Source organism: Esox lucius, chromosome 8 (genome assembly GCF_011004845.1).
Source record: "Esox lucius isolate fEsoLuc1 chromosome 8, fEsoLuc1.pri, whole genome shotgun sequence".
Classification (NCBI taxonomy): domain Eukaryota; kingdom Metazoa; phylum Chordata; class Actinopteri; order Esociformes; family Esocidae; genus Esox; species Esox lucius.
The window spans coordinates 26,495,381-26,517,042 of record NC_047576.1 but is presented as its reverse complement, the minus strand read 5'-3'; the positions used below and the strand labels follow the sequence as shown (position 1 = coordinate 26,517,042).

The window sequence follows — 21,662 nt, the reverse complement described above, 5'->3', positions numbered from 1 at the left end:
GGGAAAATAATGGTCAAAGAGACTGAGGCCACAGCCTGTGTCAATTATATTTCATATTACATCAATATTATAGCAGTGCAAACACTTAGTATAAAATACTTTCTCCATAAGAAATGTACATTCACATAAACATATAGTTCAATACTTAACAAAAGAAAGAACTGGGCATTGAAAATATGTAATTATCATTCCGGTTTGTGTGTAATATCTTTCTACATAAAGTCAATAATATTTAAACGTATCACAATATTACAACCCGTATCATATATGAAAATATCAATCTCTAATTCCCATGAAATATAGAATATAGAACCCCTGTCCATTACTCTCACTGGCTGTCTAAAGCAAAGTCATATAAAATCTGTTTTTCTCCCCCATAAACTGATATGACGATATGAAGACAGATCAGATCTGACTCTGAGAGAGGAAGGAGTCATCTTTCAGATGTCCCCCTAAAATGTACTGGATGAAATTATATAATATCCCAAATCACTTCCATGTTAATAAAATACAATTATTAATATTATTGTGCTACAGTGTTCCAATGTGCTACAGAGTTTTTTTCTAATCAAAATACGTACTTTCTCGTTTGAATTACAAAATTACTGAGAGCCCCTTTAAACAAATAAAAATAAATACAATAAAAATACAGGCATTTTTTAACAAACAGAAAAAGTCGGCAAAGCATTGTAGCAATCCAAATGACTGAAAATCCCAAATCCCACCCCTATTCTCTTTATAGTGCACTAATTTTGATCAGAACTAAGTGCAGTATGTACGAAATAGAAATTTACTGTTGAATAGGTTGGCACATTGAAACATCACCTACTCCATACCAGTATGTATTTTTTTGACTGTTTGAATAGATTGGCACATTGAAACATCACCTACTCCATACCAGTATGTATTTGTTGACTGTTTGAATAGATTGGCACATTGAAACATCACCTACTCCATACCAGTATGTATTTTTTTGACTGTTTGAATAGATTGGCACATTGAAACATCACCTACTCCATACCAGTATGTATTTGTTGACTGTTTGAATAGGTTGGCACATTAGAACATCACCTACTTCATACCAATAAGTATTTTTGGACTGTTTGAATAGGTTGGCACATTAGAACATCACCTACTTCATACCAGTAAGTATTTTTGGACTATTTGAATAGGTTGGCACATTGAAACATCATCAACTCCATATCATTATGGTCATAGAGGAATACGATCCAAGTTAGATTCAACATGATTTGTTTGCCTGCCGCAAAACATCAAATTGTCAGTCCAATTGTCGACCATACCAACGAACAATGCCCAAAAGAAGTCACAGGTCCAGAAGCACCATACACAGAGAGCACTGCTTTCCTTAGCATAGTTTGAACATGCAAGAGGACTAGAGTAGAACAGAAGAGTGTCCATGGGTCTTTTAGTCAGTGTCCATGGGTCTTTTAGTCTGTGTCCATGGGTCTTTTAGTCAGTGTCCATGGGTCTTTTAGTCAGTGTCCATGGATCTTTTAGTCTGTGTCCATGGGTCTTTTAGTCTGTGTCCATGGGTCTTTCAGTCAGTGTCCATGGGTCTTTTAGTCTTTATTCATGTGTCTGTCCGTTTCCATGTGTGTCTGTCTGACTGGGTCCATGGGTCTTTTAGTCTTTATCCATGTGTTAGTTGGTCTGTGTTTTCTCCTCATACAGACCAGGTGAACAACAGAATTTGTGATGTTGTAAATCATTAAATAATTGAAATTTCACTACAATCAACACAAAAAAAGAACTCTCCAGGACATGCTTTTCTTTTTTGCACAGAAATACAAACTCAGTAATGCATGCTCTTACAATTTAACAGCACTAACCAATCAGAATGAGCCAGTTAACAGCACTAACCAATCAGAATGAGCCAGTTAACAGCACTAACCAATCAGAATGATCCAGTTGACAGCACTATCCAATTAGGAATCAGGAAGCTCTTACAGTAAAAATCACTTTCCATTCAGGATGCACTTAAACAGCACTATCCACTTTGGATGGTTTTACAATAAACAGCTATCTAATCAGAATGCTCATACAATAAACATCTATCCAATGAGGACGCTCTTACAATTAACCACACTATCCAATTAGGACTGAGAGACTGAGCCACCTGATGCTGAGGCAACGGAAGAGCATTACCTAAAGACAACTAGCTAAAAATCAAGGAGCCAAAAGTCGTCTTCATTGAAAAAACATTGGCAACTCTGCTACTATTTGCAGGCATGGCAAGGCAGGAGATGTTCTGTTTCAGAAGAACACAAGCAGTTTTATTGCTACACATTTACTGGAATTAACTGGAAAGTCATAAGGAAGATTCTGGTTAAGCATAATTTATCCACTTCAATATAAACACACTGCAAACTGGACTCCAATGAAGCGGGAAGATGTCCTCACACATCCAACAACACTGGTGGGCATCGCTGACCCCCTACTAATCACTGCTTCCCAACAGTCCCCTATTTCAAAGGTAATTACTGTTTTCAATAGCTGTGAAAATCAGAATCTTTTACAGCAAAAACATTTTAGTAAAGACCAGCGGTTTGTATTGGTGAGATACATCGCATCTCACATCCAGAATGAAGGATTGAATTTGGTCAAGTTAGGTGAGTGCAATGGTTACACAAGGTGAGCTGCTTGAATGAATGATCAGGTAAGGTGAATTAATGCTTAGGTGTATTCACCTTAGGTACTGCAAGGTGAATAAATGCCTAAGTAAAGCATATTCATTAATCATTAGGTAATGATGAATGATGGGTGGTATCAGGTAGGAAAGATGGATGGTATCAGGTATGAACGAAGGGTGGCATCAGGTATGAACATCGGGTGGCATCAGGTGTGAACATCGGGTGGCATCAGGTATGAACATTGGGTGGCATCAGGTATGAATGATGGGTGGTATCAGGTATGAATGATGGGTGGTATTAGTTATGAATGATGGGTGGTATTAGTTATGAATGATGGGTGGTATCAGGTATGAATGATGGGTGGTATCAGGTACGAATGACGGGTGGTATTAGGTATAAACGACGGGTGACATCAGGTATAAACGACGGGTGACATCAGGTATGAATGACGGGTGGTATCAGGTATGAATGACGGGTGGTATCAGGTATGAACGACGGGTGGTATCAGGTATGAATGACGGGTGGTATCAGGTATGAATGACGGGTGGTATCAGGTATGAATGATGGGTGGTATCAGGTATGCAGATCAAATACACCAAACAGATGTTAATAAAATGTTCACATGTTCCAAATACACCCCCCCCCCCCCCGAAAAATAATGCAGAATTCTGATGCAGAAACAGCTGCCATAACTAGATGAATTTGTTCTTATTTTAGGCATGCATTAGATTACACCATGGTTAGGTTAAGTAATGGGCATGAGGGTTTAACTGGGGAATTATGCATTGTGCGTAAAGAACAGTGACTGTAATTAGTTGAATAATACAGTGCAATTAAACATAATGTTATATGCTGTTTTTTTTGTGTGCTTGATCGTGGATTAGGGTGGGAGACTCTGCCCTGAAGACATTTGACCATACAGTACATCAGTGACCTGGTGTTGCAGGGACGGATTCAGCTGCAGCCAGTGATCTGTTGATGCAGTAACCCAGTAGATAAATATCTAACCAGAGAGTTCAACAGATCATTAGTTGGTGTTGATTGGAGCATGCAGATCCAGTCCACAGCCAGTGGGGTTGATCAATACGTTTCTCAGATCCAGTCAGATCATGTGTGGAAGTCTACCTGAGGCCCAAAGGTCCACGCACAGTCAGTGCCATAATATTCATTACATAGATCCATCCCTTCAATTAACAACTCCTCCACAGGGACAGAAGTCAAGCCAGCAGAGGTACTTTCCAACTGGTAAATGTCCCAAACTAGGCCCGCAGGCAAGTGAAATTTGCATGGTAGACATTTTAGACCGCTGGCTAGTAGAAATCATGGTCTTTTGTCAGGCTGGCCAGAGCCCAAATTCCTTGAGTGCCGTAGCTTCCTGACAGAGAGATAAAGGAAACAATCCAGGGCTATATCTTTGGATGTCTATACTGTGGAACCACATTCTTTAAAAAAGGGGGACCTATTGACAGTCTATAAAGTGTGGAATACACATATTTCCCCCACATTTCTCCCCCTCTCATCTCTATTAGACTTCAGTCAGTTCCTATCTGATTCTCTCTCTGTCTCCATCTCTCCACTTTCCATCTACTCTGTCAAGGAGGGATCCTGTGTCACCATGGAGACGGTCTCCTTGTCAGCCCGTCCCTCACGCCTCCGTCGCCATGGGAACAGCCACAGAGGGCAGGTAGAGGATGGCGCTGTTGTTTGAGGCGGTTGCCGCGTTCACCACGCCAGGGTTGGGCCTCCGCATTGTGGCATAGGTGTTCACAGCCGGGGCCGGGCTCAGTTTGGTGTGGACGCCACCGGCGGCTGAGCGGTTGAACAGAGACGCCCGGCAACATTCCAGACTCCTGGGCTGGTGCTGTGAGCCCCTGCTAGAGATTTGGCCCTCCAGGAAGTAGGTGAGCATCTGACCTTTGCCCTTGACGCTGACATTCCCGCGGCACACGAAGTCATAGTTAACCCTGATAATGCGGTGCACATCTTCCGTCACCTGAGAGCAATGCAGGAAGCGTCATTTGTGACAGCTGAAAGATCTCCCACGTCAGACTAATTGTGACCGCGTCCACCAGGGGGCGTGGGTGCGCGCGTGTGTGTGTTTTTTGGGGGGTTGTGTACCTGTATCTTGCCAGGTAGTCCAGTCGTGTCCATCCTGCTGGCCACGTTGACTGTGTTCCCCCAGATATCGTACTGGGGCCTCCGTGCTCCAATCACTCCTGCTACCACCGGTCCCACGTTAATACCTGAGTGGATACACACACACACACAAATAATGAAAATACATGACATGACCCACTGTCATTGTCAACCTGGCCAAAGTCATAACGGAGCAAGACAACACAAAGTTACAACAGAGTACCCAAAAGAAACTAGAAACAATGGGGGGAAAACTCTAAGATGTCCGGTCAATACACTAACACCATGTGCAGTGATACTTATTGTACATACAGAGGGATGATTTACATTATGAGATGATGCAGTATATACAGGGAGGTGCATTCAACAATATGAGATGATTCATGTATATGTACGGAGGGTGAAAGATGTTCAGCAGGTACAGTGATCAGATAGCACCATACAATTGTTTCTTAAAGGAGTTTAATCCTAAAGATGTTTATATTGCTTCCCTTGTCTGTATGGGTACTGAGAGAATGTTCTCAAAGATAGCCAGCAATGAAGAACACCAAGCGTGTTGCTACGGCTCTCAACAATACTACTGTCCTGCATTAAGCTGGTGCTGTTGACAAAGATCTGTTGTGATGGATTACTTTTACATGGAGAGCTTAAGTCTGTAATACATACTGCAAGGCATTTCAGTCTGCAGTGAATCATTAATCTACTTACATGGGCAAGTGTTAAAGCAGCCTATGTCTCATAAAGACATTTTCAACGGTAGCTAGGAAACGTTATTTAGCTAGCTGTATGACTTAGGTGATTAGCTAATGTTAGCTAATACTATTAATGTCTTATAAAGAAATTGTCATTGCTAATGTTAGTTGCCTGGCTTGCTAGCTATTTGTAGGATCTATGTGGCTAGTTAACTTTTGCTAATACTATTCATGTCTCAAAGTCCAACCAGGCCCAACCAGTCCCAACCAGGCCCAAACAGGCACCCATGGCTTTCAACACCTGGCTGACTCAGGAGGTTTTATCCTTGTTACCAGTTGTCCAAATATGAAATGTTTGTTCAGAGGAAATGACACCTCCAGCTTCCGCACTCTCAGCACCCCAACATCCTTGTCCTTGACGCATTAACACACGCACACACACATATATACAGAGACAGACAGACAGACAGACAGGATGGCAGTGTGTACATCAAGTCTCAGTGACTAAACATGTTCCTCTTTGGCAGATTCCCCACAGGATACTGAATACAATAGAACTCTTGGTTTCAGGTTTGACTATGACGTGTTGCCTGTCACAAAACTCTGTCTCTGATGCTTTTCCTTTCAGAGTGAACCAAACGAACACAGAAACAGCCGTGCTAGGAAGTGTCCGGAAGGTGACAGCAGGGACTCTCAAATCAAGCGGTGTGGTCATATATGTGTGTGCGTGTTTGTGCTTTTGTGCCGATGCGTATTCACTCACCCACTCTGAGAACAAAGTCATTGTATGACTGGTAGTTGATGGCATCCAGCACATCAAACATCTCAATGGCGAAATCCGCTACCGTGCATAAGTGTGAGGCAGTGGACTTCTTAGTCTTAAAATCACAAGACAAAAGGAAGGAAATACATGGAAAATGAGTTCTGAAGTAAGCTATCTAACGCTGCCCACGATGCACATACCATGAGGATTTAAAAGTAATGCCGGCTTACGCACCGTGACGTTTGCTTTAAGACTCAGAATGTTTGCTTTGTTTTTCCGTCTTGTGGTTTAACGTAAGCCATCAGAGGGTTTTAAAGGGAGGTAGATATGCTGAAGCAACAGGAACGTAATACTCAATCCCAAGTAATACTCTCTTTCAGTCTCCCCTTCTATCTCTCTTTTTGCTCTCTTTGTTTCTGATCACCACACATTTTCGAGACATGCACATCTGTAAACCCAAGCATGCAGGCAGGGGACATGCACAGACACACACAATATGTCACATACTGCAGTTTAGTGTCGGTACCTTGGAGACAGTAGTAGGTACCAGGCCTACTGCAGCCATGTATGTGCTACCGATGGTTTTGATCTTTTCAATGTCCTTGTAGCACTCCTTATCCATCAGCTAGACAGAAAGAAAGAGAAAGAGAGGGATAGACACTGATGGTGGGATATACATATGTAAAGTTTTTAGACATGAGATTAGTAAGCATTGTAAAAATGTGAAAAACACATGTTTGGGATGTCATTTGATTTAATAATGTGGAAATGGGAAAAGGATTTGACACAAATAGATGATCCTTTTCAGCTTATTCAGAAGTCAATAAAAACAATTTTTCATTGGAATTTCTGTTTCTCTTGAATGGACTTCAACTGGAATGTAACCTACCCTTGTAACAAAGTTTCAACCAAAGCAACCTCCTCCCCACATGAATGTATACCTCTCCTTGGCGAGCACAATTCATTTTAGGATCACACCAGCACTCTGATTGCTGACCAATTAATATGAAGCCTGCCAGTGTACAGTACACGGAACAAGAAGACTTTCCAAATGGGACCACAATCCCTGTTTAAGGCACTACTAGGAATCTGGTTTGAAAGCATTGGACTACAAAGAAAATGCAGTGTGCCTTATTGTCCTGGTCAAAAGTACTGGTCTGTATAGGGGATGGGCTGCAATGTGGGTTGCGGTCAGAACTGGAGAATGGTGCCATCTGGGATGTGATTACTGTCCCACCTCATCGAAGTCAGCAATGATCTCATTGAGCAGCCTGAGACACTCCACTCCCATGTTGTTGCCGTCCAGCTCAATGTAGAAGTCGTTGAAGTTTGCAATGGAGGCAAACAGCACTCCAACCTGACTATAGGACTGATAATACAGGTCCTGAAACAGATTCAGACAGGGAACATTTGTTGCACGTGGATAGGACTATTACACAGTCAGTGACAGATATTTACAGGTCTCAACTTGTCATAACTGGTCTTAACGGGTAGTGACAGGTCTTAATCGGTATGAATGGGTAGTAACACATCTTAAAAACGTAGCAACAAGTATTGGGACAGTTGTGATAAAGTTAAACTGACAGAGTGTTTAGTTATTAAATAATGAACAGTACCAGTGCTAGGTCAGTGGAGAGAGGGTTTAGTTATTAAAGAATGAACAGTACCAGTGCTAGGTCAGTGGAGAAAGGATTTAGTAATTAAAGAATGAACAGTACCAGTGCTAGGTCAGTGGAGAGAGGGTTTAGTTATTAAAGAATGAACAGTACCAGTGCTAGGTCAGTGGAGAGAGGGTTTAGTTATTAAAGAATGAACAGTACCAGTGCTAGGTCAGTGGAGAGAGGATTTAGTAATTAAAGAATGAACAGTACCAGTGCTAGGTCAGTGGAGAGAGGGTTTAGTTATTAAATAATGAACAGTACCAGTGCTAGGTCAGTGGAGAGAGGGTTTAGTTATTAAAGAATAAACAGTACCAGTGCTAGGTCAGTGGAGTTATTAAAGAATGAACAGTACCAGTGCTAGGTCAGTGGAGAGAGGGTTTAGTTATTAAAGAATCAACAGTACCAGTGCTAGGTCATTGGAGAGAGGGTTTAGTTATTAAAGAATCAACAGTACCAGTGCTAGGTCAGTGGAGAGAGGGTTTAGTTATTAAAGAATGAACAGTACCAGTGCTAGGTCAGTGGAGAAAGAGCTGAGTTTAAATGTTTCACAATCACTAACACATTAAAGCTGGTGAAGGCAGTACATGTTCACGAAAAGTGTGTTAACAGTTGCAAGAAACAGTATTACAGTGTTAAAAGTACCCGTCCATGAATAGAAGGTACTGCAGACAAGGAACTAGTAGATTGATGGGTCTTTCTATGTGTGTTTCTCTGCACTGTGTGTGTTATATTAAGGAAAATGTATTATCTAACACACCCTCTCATAAGGATATCTGGGATTGAGGGATATAACCAATTAAGATTTTAGAGTCTTTCCATCTTTTCTGGGAAAGACACTTCCTGGTTACACTGTTTACAAAACAATCCAGTCCTTGTGACAGGAATACACATTTCCTGGTTGGGAAGTCTACAGGATGTTTGATTTCATCACTTCCTGTTTGAGAGTGGGGGAAAGAAAAGGGCCTGGGAGAGGAAGAGACAATAGTAAAATATTGCTCAATTAGTGGACACCACAACAGGGAACCTGTCACATTTAACCTAAACTAATCACACCCAAAAGCCAACCAAACATCAAATCACCGGCCAAACATTAAACACACATGCAACCAAACCACAGCCAAACGTCCATCACTGTTTGACCTTCAATGTCAAACAAGAAATGAATGCTCAAAATGTATCAGACGCCTTCAAAACATGTGGTTGTGCAACCCAAGCACAACCTCCAAACGACCTGATCACACAGCAGCAACTCCAGTCACATGCACTGCTACCCAAACATGACCAGGAGATGACCCATTCCGGTTGATGGACCCAGCTTGGGACGGTGTGACATCGGCAAAATACGCTGGAGGGACAGCCTTGAGACTCACCATATTGCGGGGGTTGGACATGAGGAAGTGCTGGGCTACATGCGCAGGTAGGAGATTGAACAGGATCCTCTTGTTGTCCAGCTTAACTTTCTCCATGTCGCCTCTCTCGTCCTCTGCCTGAAAAAATACACAGGGATAAAGAATGTAGCTGCTGGCACATCACAATATCTCTGGAGACGGTGTTCCGAATGGCGGACCAGGATATTGGTGGCCAATACTTCTGTCCACTGACAAGTATCTGCTAAAAATAAACAAATAAATAACCAAGAAAAATAACAGAATGATAGGCCTTTAGAGGTACAAATTTTCAGCATAGGGTCTTGGTCTTAACTTGAAGCTCAAGCTGGTCTCCTAAGGGATTCTTATTAGAGGTGTAATAGCTTTTACCTACCACAAGAGGACGGTAATGACTAAAAAATCTTTACAGAAGGTTATTTCGCTTTGTACTGTATATCCCTCCCTCAGTCTAAGATGTTGGATTTACACACGCAAACACACACACACACGCACACACTCATACTCACCTGAGTGGCCCATAGGTAGTCAAGGCGCAGTTTGAGGTCCAGTTGTCGGCAATGTAGGGCCAGAGCTACCGCAAACAACAGAAGACCCAGCACCGGATCATACCCCCGAGAGTGAAGCAGACCTCCCCTAGAAACAAACACACACACACCTTGTTAAAAAAAGCACACAAACACGAAGCATACCCTGCCCATACTGAATGACCCAACCTCACCCGCTCACACCCATGCCCCTCACCCCATACCGCTTACCCCGTCCCTCTTACCCCAAGCTAATACGGTACCCGCTGGTTTCCATGGTTACAGTGTAGAGGACGGAGAGAAGGAAGAGCAGTAGGATCTTGGGTAATGAGGAAACGTGTAGGTAAGGGATGACAGTCAGTGTTCCGGCCACGCAAGAGAGTAGAGCATAGGGAACGCCCGGACACACCCTGTCTGATACCGTCCCATTCACTGTCCCTGATCCATCCGGCGTGTCCATGGAGACCACAGAGATACCGGTGGAGTTACCTCCCATCATCCAGGCCCAGGTTAGGCAACTCACCTGGATGTGTGGGAGGCAAGGGGTGTAGGTGCAACAAGTGGGGTTAGATTTTAAGAGAGAGGATTAGGATTGGGTGGGTGTGGCTTCGGTCCAATCAACCCGGCCTCATTGGCTGATTTGTAGCATCTTGCACATATTCCAGAGACACCACATTCAGTGTAGACACCACATTCACATTAGTTTGCTACTTACATTGTGTTTGGTTACATATCATTAGGCATAGAATTTTAATAACAATTGTACAATATGACTCAAATTTACTAAATGTACTGTATGGTAAAATCTAAATTTAGGGTTAACTTTTGTAAATTAAATTGGTATGGTAAAATGGTGGGTTAGACTAGTCCAGCAGTTTAAGCCTCTGTCTCTTCTACACATGTCTCTTCTACTCCTGCAACATGGGTTAGAATCTAACCCACTGCTCTCAAAAACTCTCTTCACTATCTTGCATAACTGTTCCTATCCAATAAGGCATTCAAATATCACTAGAAATATCTTAGGAAAAATTAAGAATAGTACATTTAACAGTCACAGTTACAGAAAAGCTTTAATAATACTACATTTTAAATAAATAATACTTAATTTTCTTCATGGATTAAAACTCATATGCCCATCCACCATCCAGACTATAACACCAATATTTAAATGTAATACCGCTCAGCATTGCCCCTAGTGGTTATAGTAAACACAACATATCATACAGATATGTACACACAGCACATGTTTGATGTGCAAGTTCAGGTCTAAAAAACCTGGCTGACCTAAAGAAGAATTCCTTCGTTTTAAAACATGCCAAAGAGCTGCATGATTTTAAAGCTACACAATGACTGTAAAGACACAAACTTACCACACAGGCTTGGGTGACAGAGTAGGTGAGCAGGACTAGGAACACACAGAGCACTGTTCGAATCTGAATGGTGAGACACCCTGGGAAACACTGAAGTCAAGGAGGGTCCGAAAGAGAGAAAGAGGAACAGACAGAAGAACAGGGAGAGAGACAGCAATTGAAGTACCATGTAAATAAAATCCTTAATCTATCCTTTAATTACTGAGGAGTAGAGAAGAGTCTGAAAAGAATGACTCTCTGAGAAAATGCAGTTTGCTCCTTTGGACTGGGAGGATTTTTTCCCCACACTTTTTTACAGTACTGATTCAACCAACTGTCATGTTCGAGGGCTTTACAGAACACACAGCTCGCTGCAAGTCCCCCCAACAGCATGACGATAGAATTGAGATCAGAGCTTTGACTCCCTTTCTTCTTTTTGAGACATTCTGTTATAGCTTTGCTTACATGTTATGGAACATTCTCCTGTTTCAAAATCCATGTTCGGTTCAGCTTCAAGTAATTCACACATTTTCCTCAAGAAATATCTGGTACAATATGGAATTCATGGTTGAGTCGATGGTGGCAAGTTGGCAAGGCCCTGAGACAGCAAAGCAGCCCCAAACCATAATGCTACCACCTCCATGCTTTACGGTTGGTAAGAGGTTCTTGTGTTTAAAGGCAGATGTCTTGATATTGTTTGTTGATAGCAGAGGCATCATCCTTTCTGATCTCCCGTGTAGGCCAAGTTTGTGCAGTAAATGTGCATGGAGTGGGGAGTGATACCACTGTGCACCTCATCGCACAGGAAGTTACTATCCACTTACAAGTCCTTTATTGAGACAGCAAAAATAAATTATGTAACTTGGTCTTTATTAACTTGAAATATGCCTTCATTATAGTTAACAAAATGTTTATTCTTAATTGGTCAATAACACGTGACTTATTACGCACAATTAAATCCTTAGCTACTATTGTAAAAATGAAAACATTGAAGAACTGGGCACAGCCTATGACAGACTCTACTTCACTTGCCTACCTGAACACTTGTGATGTACAGATACATCACACAGACCATATGGAAGCACATACACAGTACCAGCAACAGCAGTGCCAACAGTCCCCTGAAGACCCAGAAAGGAAGACAAAGAGACAAGCAGAAAAATGAATCATGGTATTTAAAAATTAAAGCAAAGGATTGAGTCTGAGTTTTAGAATATTAACTTTTTTTCATTAAGTGCATAGTGACTTATCTTACTCCGTTACTGTGTTTCTTGGTTTCTCCCAATGTGCGCGTGTGTGTATTTGCGTGTGTGTATGCATGCGAGTACATACGTACGTACGTACTGTGGTATCATGAGAAGATAAATAAGGCCAAAGAGAGCCGCAAGGACCAGGGAGACAATCACTGCACTGATGAAGTTGCCATCATACTCCTGGTTGTACTGGGGAGAGAGAGGGGGAGAGAAAGAGAGGGAGGTGACAGGAGACATGGATGAGAGAGAGGAGGGACAGAAAGAAAAGAAGAGCGAGAGGAGATGAAGAAAAAGAGAGGAAGGTAGAAAAATGTAGAAAAAAAGACAAAGAGAGATAGCAATTACTGACATGCAGTTCAGTAGCCCTTGTTGAAGTGTATGAATGTATGCTGGTTATGTTTAGATAACAAAAAACATCTGTACACAGGAAGTCACGTTCATTCAAAGAGCAACAGTAATCAGCCAATGGGCTTACAGTACTGGGATGTGTATTCTGTTTGGGATGTCTATAAGCTGAGATATGACCGGAAGTTCTTTGAGATCGAGTGAAATGAGCTTGAGTTTGTAAGACTGAGTATCGAATATGTAACATCATGAAGAATGGACAATCAAATGCTGCAATAAATAATTGAATTACTCTCTCCCTTGACGACCGGGTACGCAATCATTATTTCAACCACTATAAGAAACGGCTGATTTCTATAAAAATATTTTTTCCATTATTCCAATGGTCTTCTGATAAATGTCTTCATATTGCTTTGGAAAGAGAAGGGTTGATACCAAAGACGATATAAAATCCATTCCGAATATTTTTTATTATCTTGAGGAATCTCAGACAGCTTTTATTGGCTAGGGATAGGCGTTCAGGATCTCAAAAGACATAATTTGCCATTCAAATGTGTTATAGCAGCATATTGGAATTACTGTGGAATCAGCCAATCACAATTTGCCCTGTGGGTGCAAATGACATGATTAGGTATTTCAGAAGACTCACAGACATGTCCCTAACTGAGAAGAAATAACCAGACTTTTCTTTGTTTACACACCTTTTTTGAGCCATCTGTCTGAATTTGTTAACAGCTGCCTTTTTAATAAGAACTTTTAACAAGACTGGTTTCAAATGATAATCATCTGGTAAGTGCCACACTTTTTTTTTTTATTGCTTGTTGTAAGCCAGGGCTGCCCAACCCTGTTCCTGGAGATGTACTGTCCTGTAGGTTTTCTCTCCAACTCTACTGTAATTTAGCACACCTACATCTAATAATTAGCTGGATGAAACGCTAAATCAGGTTAGTCACAAACGAGGTTGAACAGAACAGTAGGCAGTAGATCTCCAGGAACAGGGATAGGCAGCCAAGCTGTCTTTGAAAACAGTATCCTAGGTTACCATGCAAGATTGATAGTGTTGCATTCAAATTTTTTGTGTTAAACTTGATAAATAATGTTTGCAAGGGGAAGTAATTATTGTCATCATGGGGACTTTTCACATCTAGGGACTTACCTATTCACATCCAGGGACTTACTTATTCACATCCAGGGACTTACCTGTTCACATCCAGGGACTCACCTATTCCCATCCAGGGACTTACCTTTTCACATCCAGGGACTTACCTATTCACATCCAGGGACTCACCTATTCCCATCCAGGGACTTACCTATTCACATCCAGGGACTTACCTGTTCATATCACCACTACTGTGGTGATGTGAATACTCATTGGGCAACAATAAATTCACAGTGAACTATGGGGGGTACCTTTTGGAGAAGGGTGGCTTGTTACCTTCGAAGGTAAGTTGCATCAATTAAGATATTTATGTGGTCATAACAAAAAAGTGAATTGCCTACACCAATCTCAAACAATGTATTGTTAACCTAAATTAAACTCTGGTAATGTGCATAAGCTCTAATGTGCAATAGATTCCCTGGTTGTCTGCATTACAGAAATGTTCAACTTGAAAACGCCTTAATGCTAATAGCAAAAAGAAGATTGAAATAAACGTAATGACTTTATACACTCACCGGCCACATCATTAGGGACACCTTTTCGTCTGCTCGGTAACGCAAATATCTAATCAGCCAAACACGTGGCAGCAACTCAATGCCTGAATGAAAATCTTTGTCTGGTCTGATGAGTCTTGATTTCTGCTGTGTCAGAGTTTGGCGTAAACAACATGAAAGCATGGATCCATCCTGCCTTGTATCAACGGTTCAGGTTGGTGGTGGTGGTGTAATGGTGTGGGGCAGGGGTATTCAAATCTTACCCTATCAGGTCCGGAGCCTGCTGGTTTTCTGTTCAACCTAACCATTAATTGCTCCCACCTGGAGTCCAAAAATGGAGTGGAACTGGCTTCGAGGTACAGATTTGAAAACTACTGGTGTGGGGCATATTTTCTTTGCAAACTTTGGGCCCCGTAGTACCAATTAAGCATTGTTTGAATGCCACAGCCTACCTGAGTACTGTTGCTGGCCATGTCTATCCCTTTATGACTACAGTGTACCCATCTTCTAATGGCTACTTCCAGCAGGATAACGTGCCATGTCACAAAGCTCACATTATCTGAAACTGGTTTCTTGAACATGACAATGAGTTCCCTGTACTCAAATGGCCTCCACAGGCACCAGATCGCAATCCAACAGAGCACATTTGGGATGTGGTGGAACGGGAGATTCACATCATGGATGTGGTGGAACGGGAGATTCACATCATGGATGTGGTGGAATGGGAGATTCACATCATGGATGTGGTGGAACAGGAGATTCACATCGTGGATGTGGTGGAACAGGAGATTCACATCGTAGATGTGGTGGAACAGGAGATTCACATCATGGATGTGGTGGAACGGGAGATTCACATCGTGGATGTGGTGGAACGGGAGAATCACATCATGGATGTGGTGGAACAGGAGATTCACATCATGGATGTGGTGGAACAGGAGATTCACATCGTGGATGTGCAGCTGACAAATCTGCAGCAACTGGTGATGCTATAATGTCAATATGGACCAAAATCTCTGAGGAATGTTTCAAGCATCTTGTTGAATCTATGTCATGAAGAGTTAAGGCAGTTCTGAAGACAAAAGGGGGTCCAACCCGGTACTAGAAAGGTGTTCCTAATGAAATGAGTTGAGTTGACGGTGAGTGTAATTTGGTGAGTATAATTGGAATAAATGCTATTTTGCCACTACATTTTCTTGAAGATTGTTTCTTCTGAACGTATAAATAAATGCACTGTAAGTGGTGCCCTGTTTACTGCGTAATACATCCAGATTTTATATTGATTGTATATTATTCAATTAACTTATTTTATTTAATTTTAGGTTTTGTCTAAAGTACATTTTATATTTCAAGTTAATTAAAGCTTTTTATTTCTAGAACCTTTACAAAATTCACCCTGAACAAGCTTTGTTATTTGTTGGACAGTGTTGCATTCAACATGTCTGTATCTAAAAATTGTATAGAAGTGTATCTGGCCATGCATCTGTGGGCTGATGCTGAAAACACACAAGCAAGTCTTTATCAAAACACCTGAAAAGCAACTGATATAATGTTTTGAAATGAACTAGTCAAAGTCACATTTAAACTTAATTGAGATGTTACAGCAGGATATGAATGGAGCGGTTCATTCTCTAAAACCCTTATACACTCACCTAAAGGATTATTAGAAACACCATATTAATATTGTGTTTGACCCCCTTTCGCCTTCAGAACTGCCTTAATTCTACGTGGCATTGATTCAACAATGCTGAAAGCATTCTTTAGAAATGTTGGCCTATATTGATAGGATAGCATCTTGCAGTTGATGGAGATTTGTGGGATGCACATCTAGGGCACGAAGCTCCCATTCCACCACATCCCAAAGATGCTCTATTGGGTTGAGATCTGGTGACTGTGGGGGCCATTTCAGTGCAGGGAACTCATTGTCATGTTCAAGAAACCAATTTGAAATGATTCAAGCTTTGTGACATGGTGTATTATCCTGCTGGAAGTAGCCATCAGAGGATGGGTACATGGTGGTCATAAAGGGATGGACATGGTCAGAAACAATGCTCAGGTAGGCCGTTGTCAGTAGCTGAGTTGTGGAAAGACACAGGCGCAGAATCGAAATAACAGGAATAATCCATGTTTAATTAAACAAAAGGACTCAAATAAAACAAAAAGCAGCAACCAGTGACGTGGGCTAACTGATACACAGACAAAACCGAAATGAACCACACTGGCAAAGCAAAACAAGGGACTTAAATGGGGTCCCCAATTGGAGGCAACGACCGACACCTGCCTCCAATTGGGAAAACCAAAAGGATTGGAGGTGGCTAGATGTGCCACCTCCTGTCCTGTCCTGACTACGCCCCGAGCCCAGCGCAGAGATGGCTAGGGGCATAGCCAGGACGTGACAGCCGTGGCATTTAAACAATGGCCAATTGGCACTAAGGGGCCTAAAGTGTGCCAAGAAAAAATCCCCCACACCATTACACCACCACCACCAGCCTGCACAGTGGTAACAAGGCATGATGGATCCATGTTCTCATTCTGTTTACGCCAAATTCTGACTCTACCATCTGAATGTCTCAATAGAAATCGAGACTCATCAGACCAGGCAACATTCTTCCAGTCTTCAACTGTCCAATTATGGTGAGCTCGTGCAAATTGTAGCCTATTTGTAGTGGAAATGAGTGGTACCCGGTGGGCTCTTCTGCTGTTGTAGCCCATCCGCCTCAAGGTTGTGCGTGTTGTGGCTTCACAAATGCTTTGCTGCATACCTCGGTTGTAACGAGTGGTTATTTCAGTCAAAGTTGCTCTTCTATCAGCTTGAATCAGTCGGCCCATTCTCCTCTGACCTCTAGCATCAACAAGGCATTTTCGCCCACAGGACTGCCGCATACTGGATGTTTTCCCTTTTCACACCATTCTTTGTAAACCCTAGAAATGGTTGTGCGTGAAAATTCCAGTAACTGAGCAGATTGTGAAATACTCAGACCAGTCCATCTATCACCAACAACCATGCCATGCTCAAAATTGCTTAAATCCCCTTTCTTTCCCATTCTGACATTCAGTTTGGAGTTCAGGAGATTGTCTTGACCAGGACCACACCCCTAAATGCATTGAAGCAACTGCCATGTGATCGGTTGATTAGATAATTGCATTAATGAGAAATTGAACAGGTGTTCCTAATAATCCTTTAGGTGAGTGTATGTTGCTGTGTCAAATACATCAGGTAACCTCATCTGATAACAGGTTTTGGATAACAATGATAAGATTTATTACCAGAAATATACACTGCATCTACAGAAAGAAAGAGAGAGAGAGGGTGGGGGGGTAAGAGGGTAAGATAATATGAGTTGTAGTTAAACAAATAATAGTTACATTAATACTGTATTCAAAGAACCGTCAGCCACACTTCTCTCTGACGACACATTGTTTCGATATCGCCCTTCCTTTGGAAAAAATACCCCCCCGCCACTCTCACACACGCACAGTTCTTCTGTTCTTAGTGTGTCCAACTCCCACGCACACGCAGGATAAAGTCATCCGGCGAGCGCATGTGTTTCACATGCACCCAAATCATTAGCAGGACCCCCCCCCCCCGAGAGGGTGGGTGGATCCCTTTAACCTCCACAAGAGGCGTGGGAGAGGAGGAGATGGGAAGAAAGAGAGAGAAAGAAAAGCGAGGAGGGGGAACGGTGAGAGAAAAAAAAGAATGAGGAGGGACTACAAAAAAGAAAGTGTGCGTGTGAGAGAAATAGAAGATAAATGGAGTCACGAAGCATTCCTCTCCTTTACCACCCCCTCATTGAGAAAGAAAGGTGGTGAGAAGGCACCATTTACTGTGTGTGTGTGTGTGTGTGTGTGTGTATCTGAGAACATGTTGTGAAAGTGGGAGCCGGTCCTCACTTAGAATATTAAATCTTTTGGGGCTTAGGATCAAGAGAATGCATTACGTGTTAGGGTTAAGCATTAGGGCTAAGTTAATCGAAGGGAAAAAGTTAGGTTATTAGTTTAGGGTCAAGGTTAAGGTAAGGGTTAGAGTCTTAATTTTATGGCTTGGAGTTAGGGACCCAATTATTTATGGTGCAAATGGACGTGCATGAGAATGTGGGTGTGTACTGTATGTACAGATATGTAGTATGCACTGTATCTACAGTTGTGCTCACAAGTTTGCATACCCTGGCAGAAACTGTGAAATTGGCATTGATATTGAAAATATGACTGATAAATAAACTGTATTTTATTCAAGAATAGTGATCATATGAAGCCATTTATCACATAGTTCTTTGTCTCCTTTTTAAATCATGAGGATAACAGAAATCACCCAAATGGCCCTGATCAAAAGTTTATATACCCTTGAATGTTTGGCCTTGTTACAGACACACAAGGTCACACACACAGGTGAAAATGGCAATTAAAGTCAAATGAGTATAAATAGTCAATGAGTTACCTCTCATGTTGATAGACTGAGCAGGCTAGAAACTGAGCCATTGGGAGCAGAAAATAACCGTCAAAAGACCTGCGTAACAAGGTAATGGAACTTTATAAAGATGGAAAAGCATATAAAATGATATCCAAAGCCTTGCAAATGCCAGTCAGTACTGTTCAATCACTTATTAAGAAGTGGAAAATTCAGGGATCTCATGATGCCAAGCAAAGGACAGGTAGACCAAGAAAGATTTCAGCCAAAACTGCCTGAAGCATTGGTCAGGATACAAAGAAAACCCCACAGGTAACCTCAGGAGAAATACAGGCTGCTCTGGAAAAAGGTGTTGTTTCAAGGAGCATAATACGACAATACTTGGTTGATACCATACGCTGCATGGTTGAGTTGCCACAAAGAGTTGCCAGAAAGAAGCCTTTACTGCGCCAATGCCACATAAAAGCCGGGTTACACTATGCCCGACAACAACTTGACACACAAGACCAAAACAGAGCTTTATGGTCACAACCATAAGCGCTGTTTGGAGAGGGGTCAACAAGGCCTGTAGTGAACAGAATACCATCCCCACTGTGAAGCATGGTCGTGGCTCACTGATGTTTTGGGGGTGTGTGGGCTCTAAAGGCATCTTGTGAAAATTTATGGCAAGATGAATGCAGCATATTATCAGAAAATACTGGCAGACAATTTGCATTCTTATGCACAAAAACTGCGCATTGGGGTGCTCTTGGACTTTCCAGCACGATAATGACTCTAAGCAAAAGGCCAAGTTGACCCTCCAGTGGTTACAGCAGAAAATGGTGAAGGTTCTGGTGTGGCCATAACAGTCTCCTGACCTTAATATCATAGAGCCATTCTGGGGAAATCTCAAACTTGCAGTTCATGCAATACGACCAAAGACTTTGCATGACCTGGAGGCATTTTGCCAAGATGAATGGGCAGCTATTTCACCTGCAAGAATTCAGGGCCTCATAGACAACTATTACAAAAGGCTGCATGCTGTCACTGATGCTAAAGGGGACAATACACAGTATTAAGAACTAAGGGTTTGTAGGCATGTTTTTTATGATTTTGCGCTTCGATTATGACCCACAGTTGAATGTGAATCCCTTAAGAAATAAAAGACGTGTTTGGCCTGCTCACTCATGTTTTCTTTACAAATGGTACATATATTACAAATTCTCCAAGGGTATGCAAACCTTTAAGCACAACTGTATGTAGTATGTATGTACAGGCGTGTAAACGTGCATGGGTAGGTGTATGCGTTGTGTGTTTGTAAACATGCATGGGCGGTATGTGTGTGTATAATGTACGTGCAAGCGTGTGTATTCTACTTACCCTGCGCTCCCTGTCTGTGTTCCTGTAGGTGAGTGTAATGAAGTTGAGGTCGGTGGTCTGTGAGTCTGTCTGGCGAGCCTCGATGAGTCGGCCAATGTAGCGGTTGACCCGTGTACCTGGAGGGTGCTGCACAGCTCCCGAGAACGATGTGCGGCTACGGACCTTCTCAGACGCCGTCCGCAACGCCCGTCTCTGTCACAACCCAGGGACACGGAACAAGATGTTAACACTACAGCAGGATCAGTGTCACAAGGGTGTAAACTCCCAACAACAGGAGAACTTGTTTTTCTTTTTTGTCTTCCCACCGTAATACACATTGTCATTCCAATCAGCTTTTTACACATGCTCATTCCAAGCACGTTTTCATAGATGGTCATTCCAAGGACCTTTTTACACATGGTCATTCCAAATGTATAAAATTACACGCCCTAAGTCTTATATAGTTTTGTCATAAGCAATTAACTGAATAATTAATGAAATGTTATGCAGGAATCATAGCGCTTTTATAAGTAAGAATTTACTTCTGACCAATAAGTAAATATCGAACATTCCCACACTGCAAAAAATATCTGTCTTATCAAGTATTCTTAACTTGTTTTCAGGTTAAAAAATCTAATCATCCTTAAAATAAGGAAAACATTTTTTGAACTTGTCTTCCATTGGCAGATTATTTCACTTATTTCAAGAAAATATGTCCTCAAAAATAATTAAATTGTCTTGTTCCATTGGCAACATTTCTTGCAGTGCACCAGTTGATTATTTCTTCATAGCTCAATCAAATGCTGAGATTGTTGTGAGCAATTATTTATATATCCTCAAGGTACTGGATTGACCACCCTTGTATGACTACGATGTTCTGCATATCTTATTCATCTGGACCTGTTCATACTGTAGATGTTGCAAACTATCAGATATAAATACCACAATGCGGAATCATTAATCACCAAAGTGTCGCTCTCACAAACAATCAGTCAGAGACCAAAATCACATTGGCTAAACTCTGTGACTCTGCATTACTATTATTAATGCTACATTGCTAACTGTATTGCAGTAGACATGTGACAATGAGATGAACACATTCAGACTTAAATCAATACAAATATCCACACCTCAACATAATGTGAAATGAATGTCCTATTCAAATAACAGTCTAAATTTAGGCAAAATTTGCTGCCGGACAATGAGGAGATTGGTGAACTTTCCCCATGTGTAACCATTGTTTGGGTTGTTTTCCATTATCCAATTTACCACAGCTATTATGACACCAACAGTATTATTGCCAGTGATAGCAAGATGACATCAACATCCTTACTGCTATTGCTTTAATAATGCTCCCTAAAAGTATTACCACTACTTCTAGCAATACAACACTAACAGTATTACTTCTCTTGCTAGCATTATGACAGATCTATTGGCAATACTGCTAGCATTATGACACCAACCGTACTACTGCCATGGCTTGCATTATGACACCAACAGTACT

The 21,662-nt window shown here is 41.7% G+C and overlaps 1 protein-coding gene across 4 annotated transcripts in view; it reads right to left on the bottom strand.

Annotated features, from left to right (window-relative positions):
• The window catches only part of adcy1a (adenylate cyclase 1a), an 88,479-nt gene that overhangs the window by 14,124 nt on the left and 52,693 nt on the right, over positions 1 to 21,662 (bottom strand). For 2 of the 4 annotated variants that reach the window (XM_034293877.1, XM_034293876.1), the window contains exons 9-19: positions 20,180 to 20,371; positions 12,509 to 12,606; positions 12,201 to 12,285; positions 11,186 to 11,275; positions 10,061 to 10,338; positions 9,798 to 9,924; positions 9,274 to 9,390; positions 7,480 to 7,626; positions 6,769 to 6,867; positions 6,243 to 6,357; positions 4,770 to 4,894 (exon numbers count right to left, since the gene is read on the bottom strand). In XM_034293877.1, coding sequence (XP_034149768.1) covers positions 4,770 to 4,894; positions 6,243 to 6,357; positions 6,769 to 6,867; positions 7,480 to 7,626; positions 9,274 to 9,390; positions 9,798 to 9,924; positions 10,061 to 10,338; positions 11,186 to 11,275; positions 12,201 to 12,285; positions 12,509 to 12,606; positions 20,180 to 20,371 — 1,473 coding nt within the window. Of the gene's footprint in view, positions 1 to 29; positions 4,645 to 4,769; positions 4,895 to 6,242; positions 6,358 to 6,768; positions 6,868 to 7,479; positions 7,627 to 9,273; positions 9,391 to 9,797; positions 9,925 to 10,060; positions 10,339 to 11,185; positions 11,276 to 12,200; positions 12,286 to 12,500; positions 12,607 to 20,179; positions 20,372 to 21,662 lie in introns of those variants that run through there. The other 2 variants (XM_010872438.5, XM_020049378.2) reach the window with 2 other exon arrangements.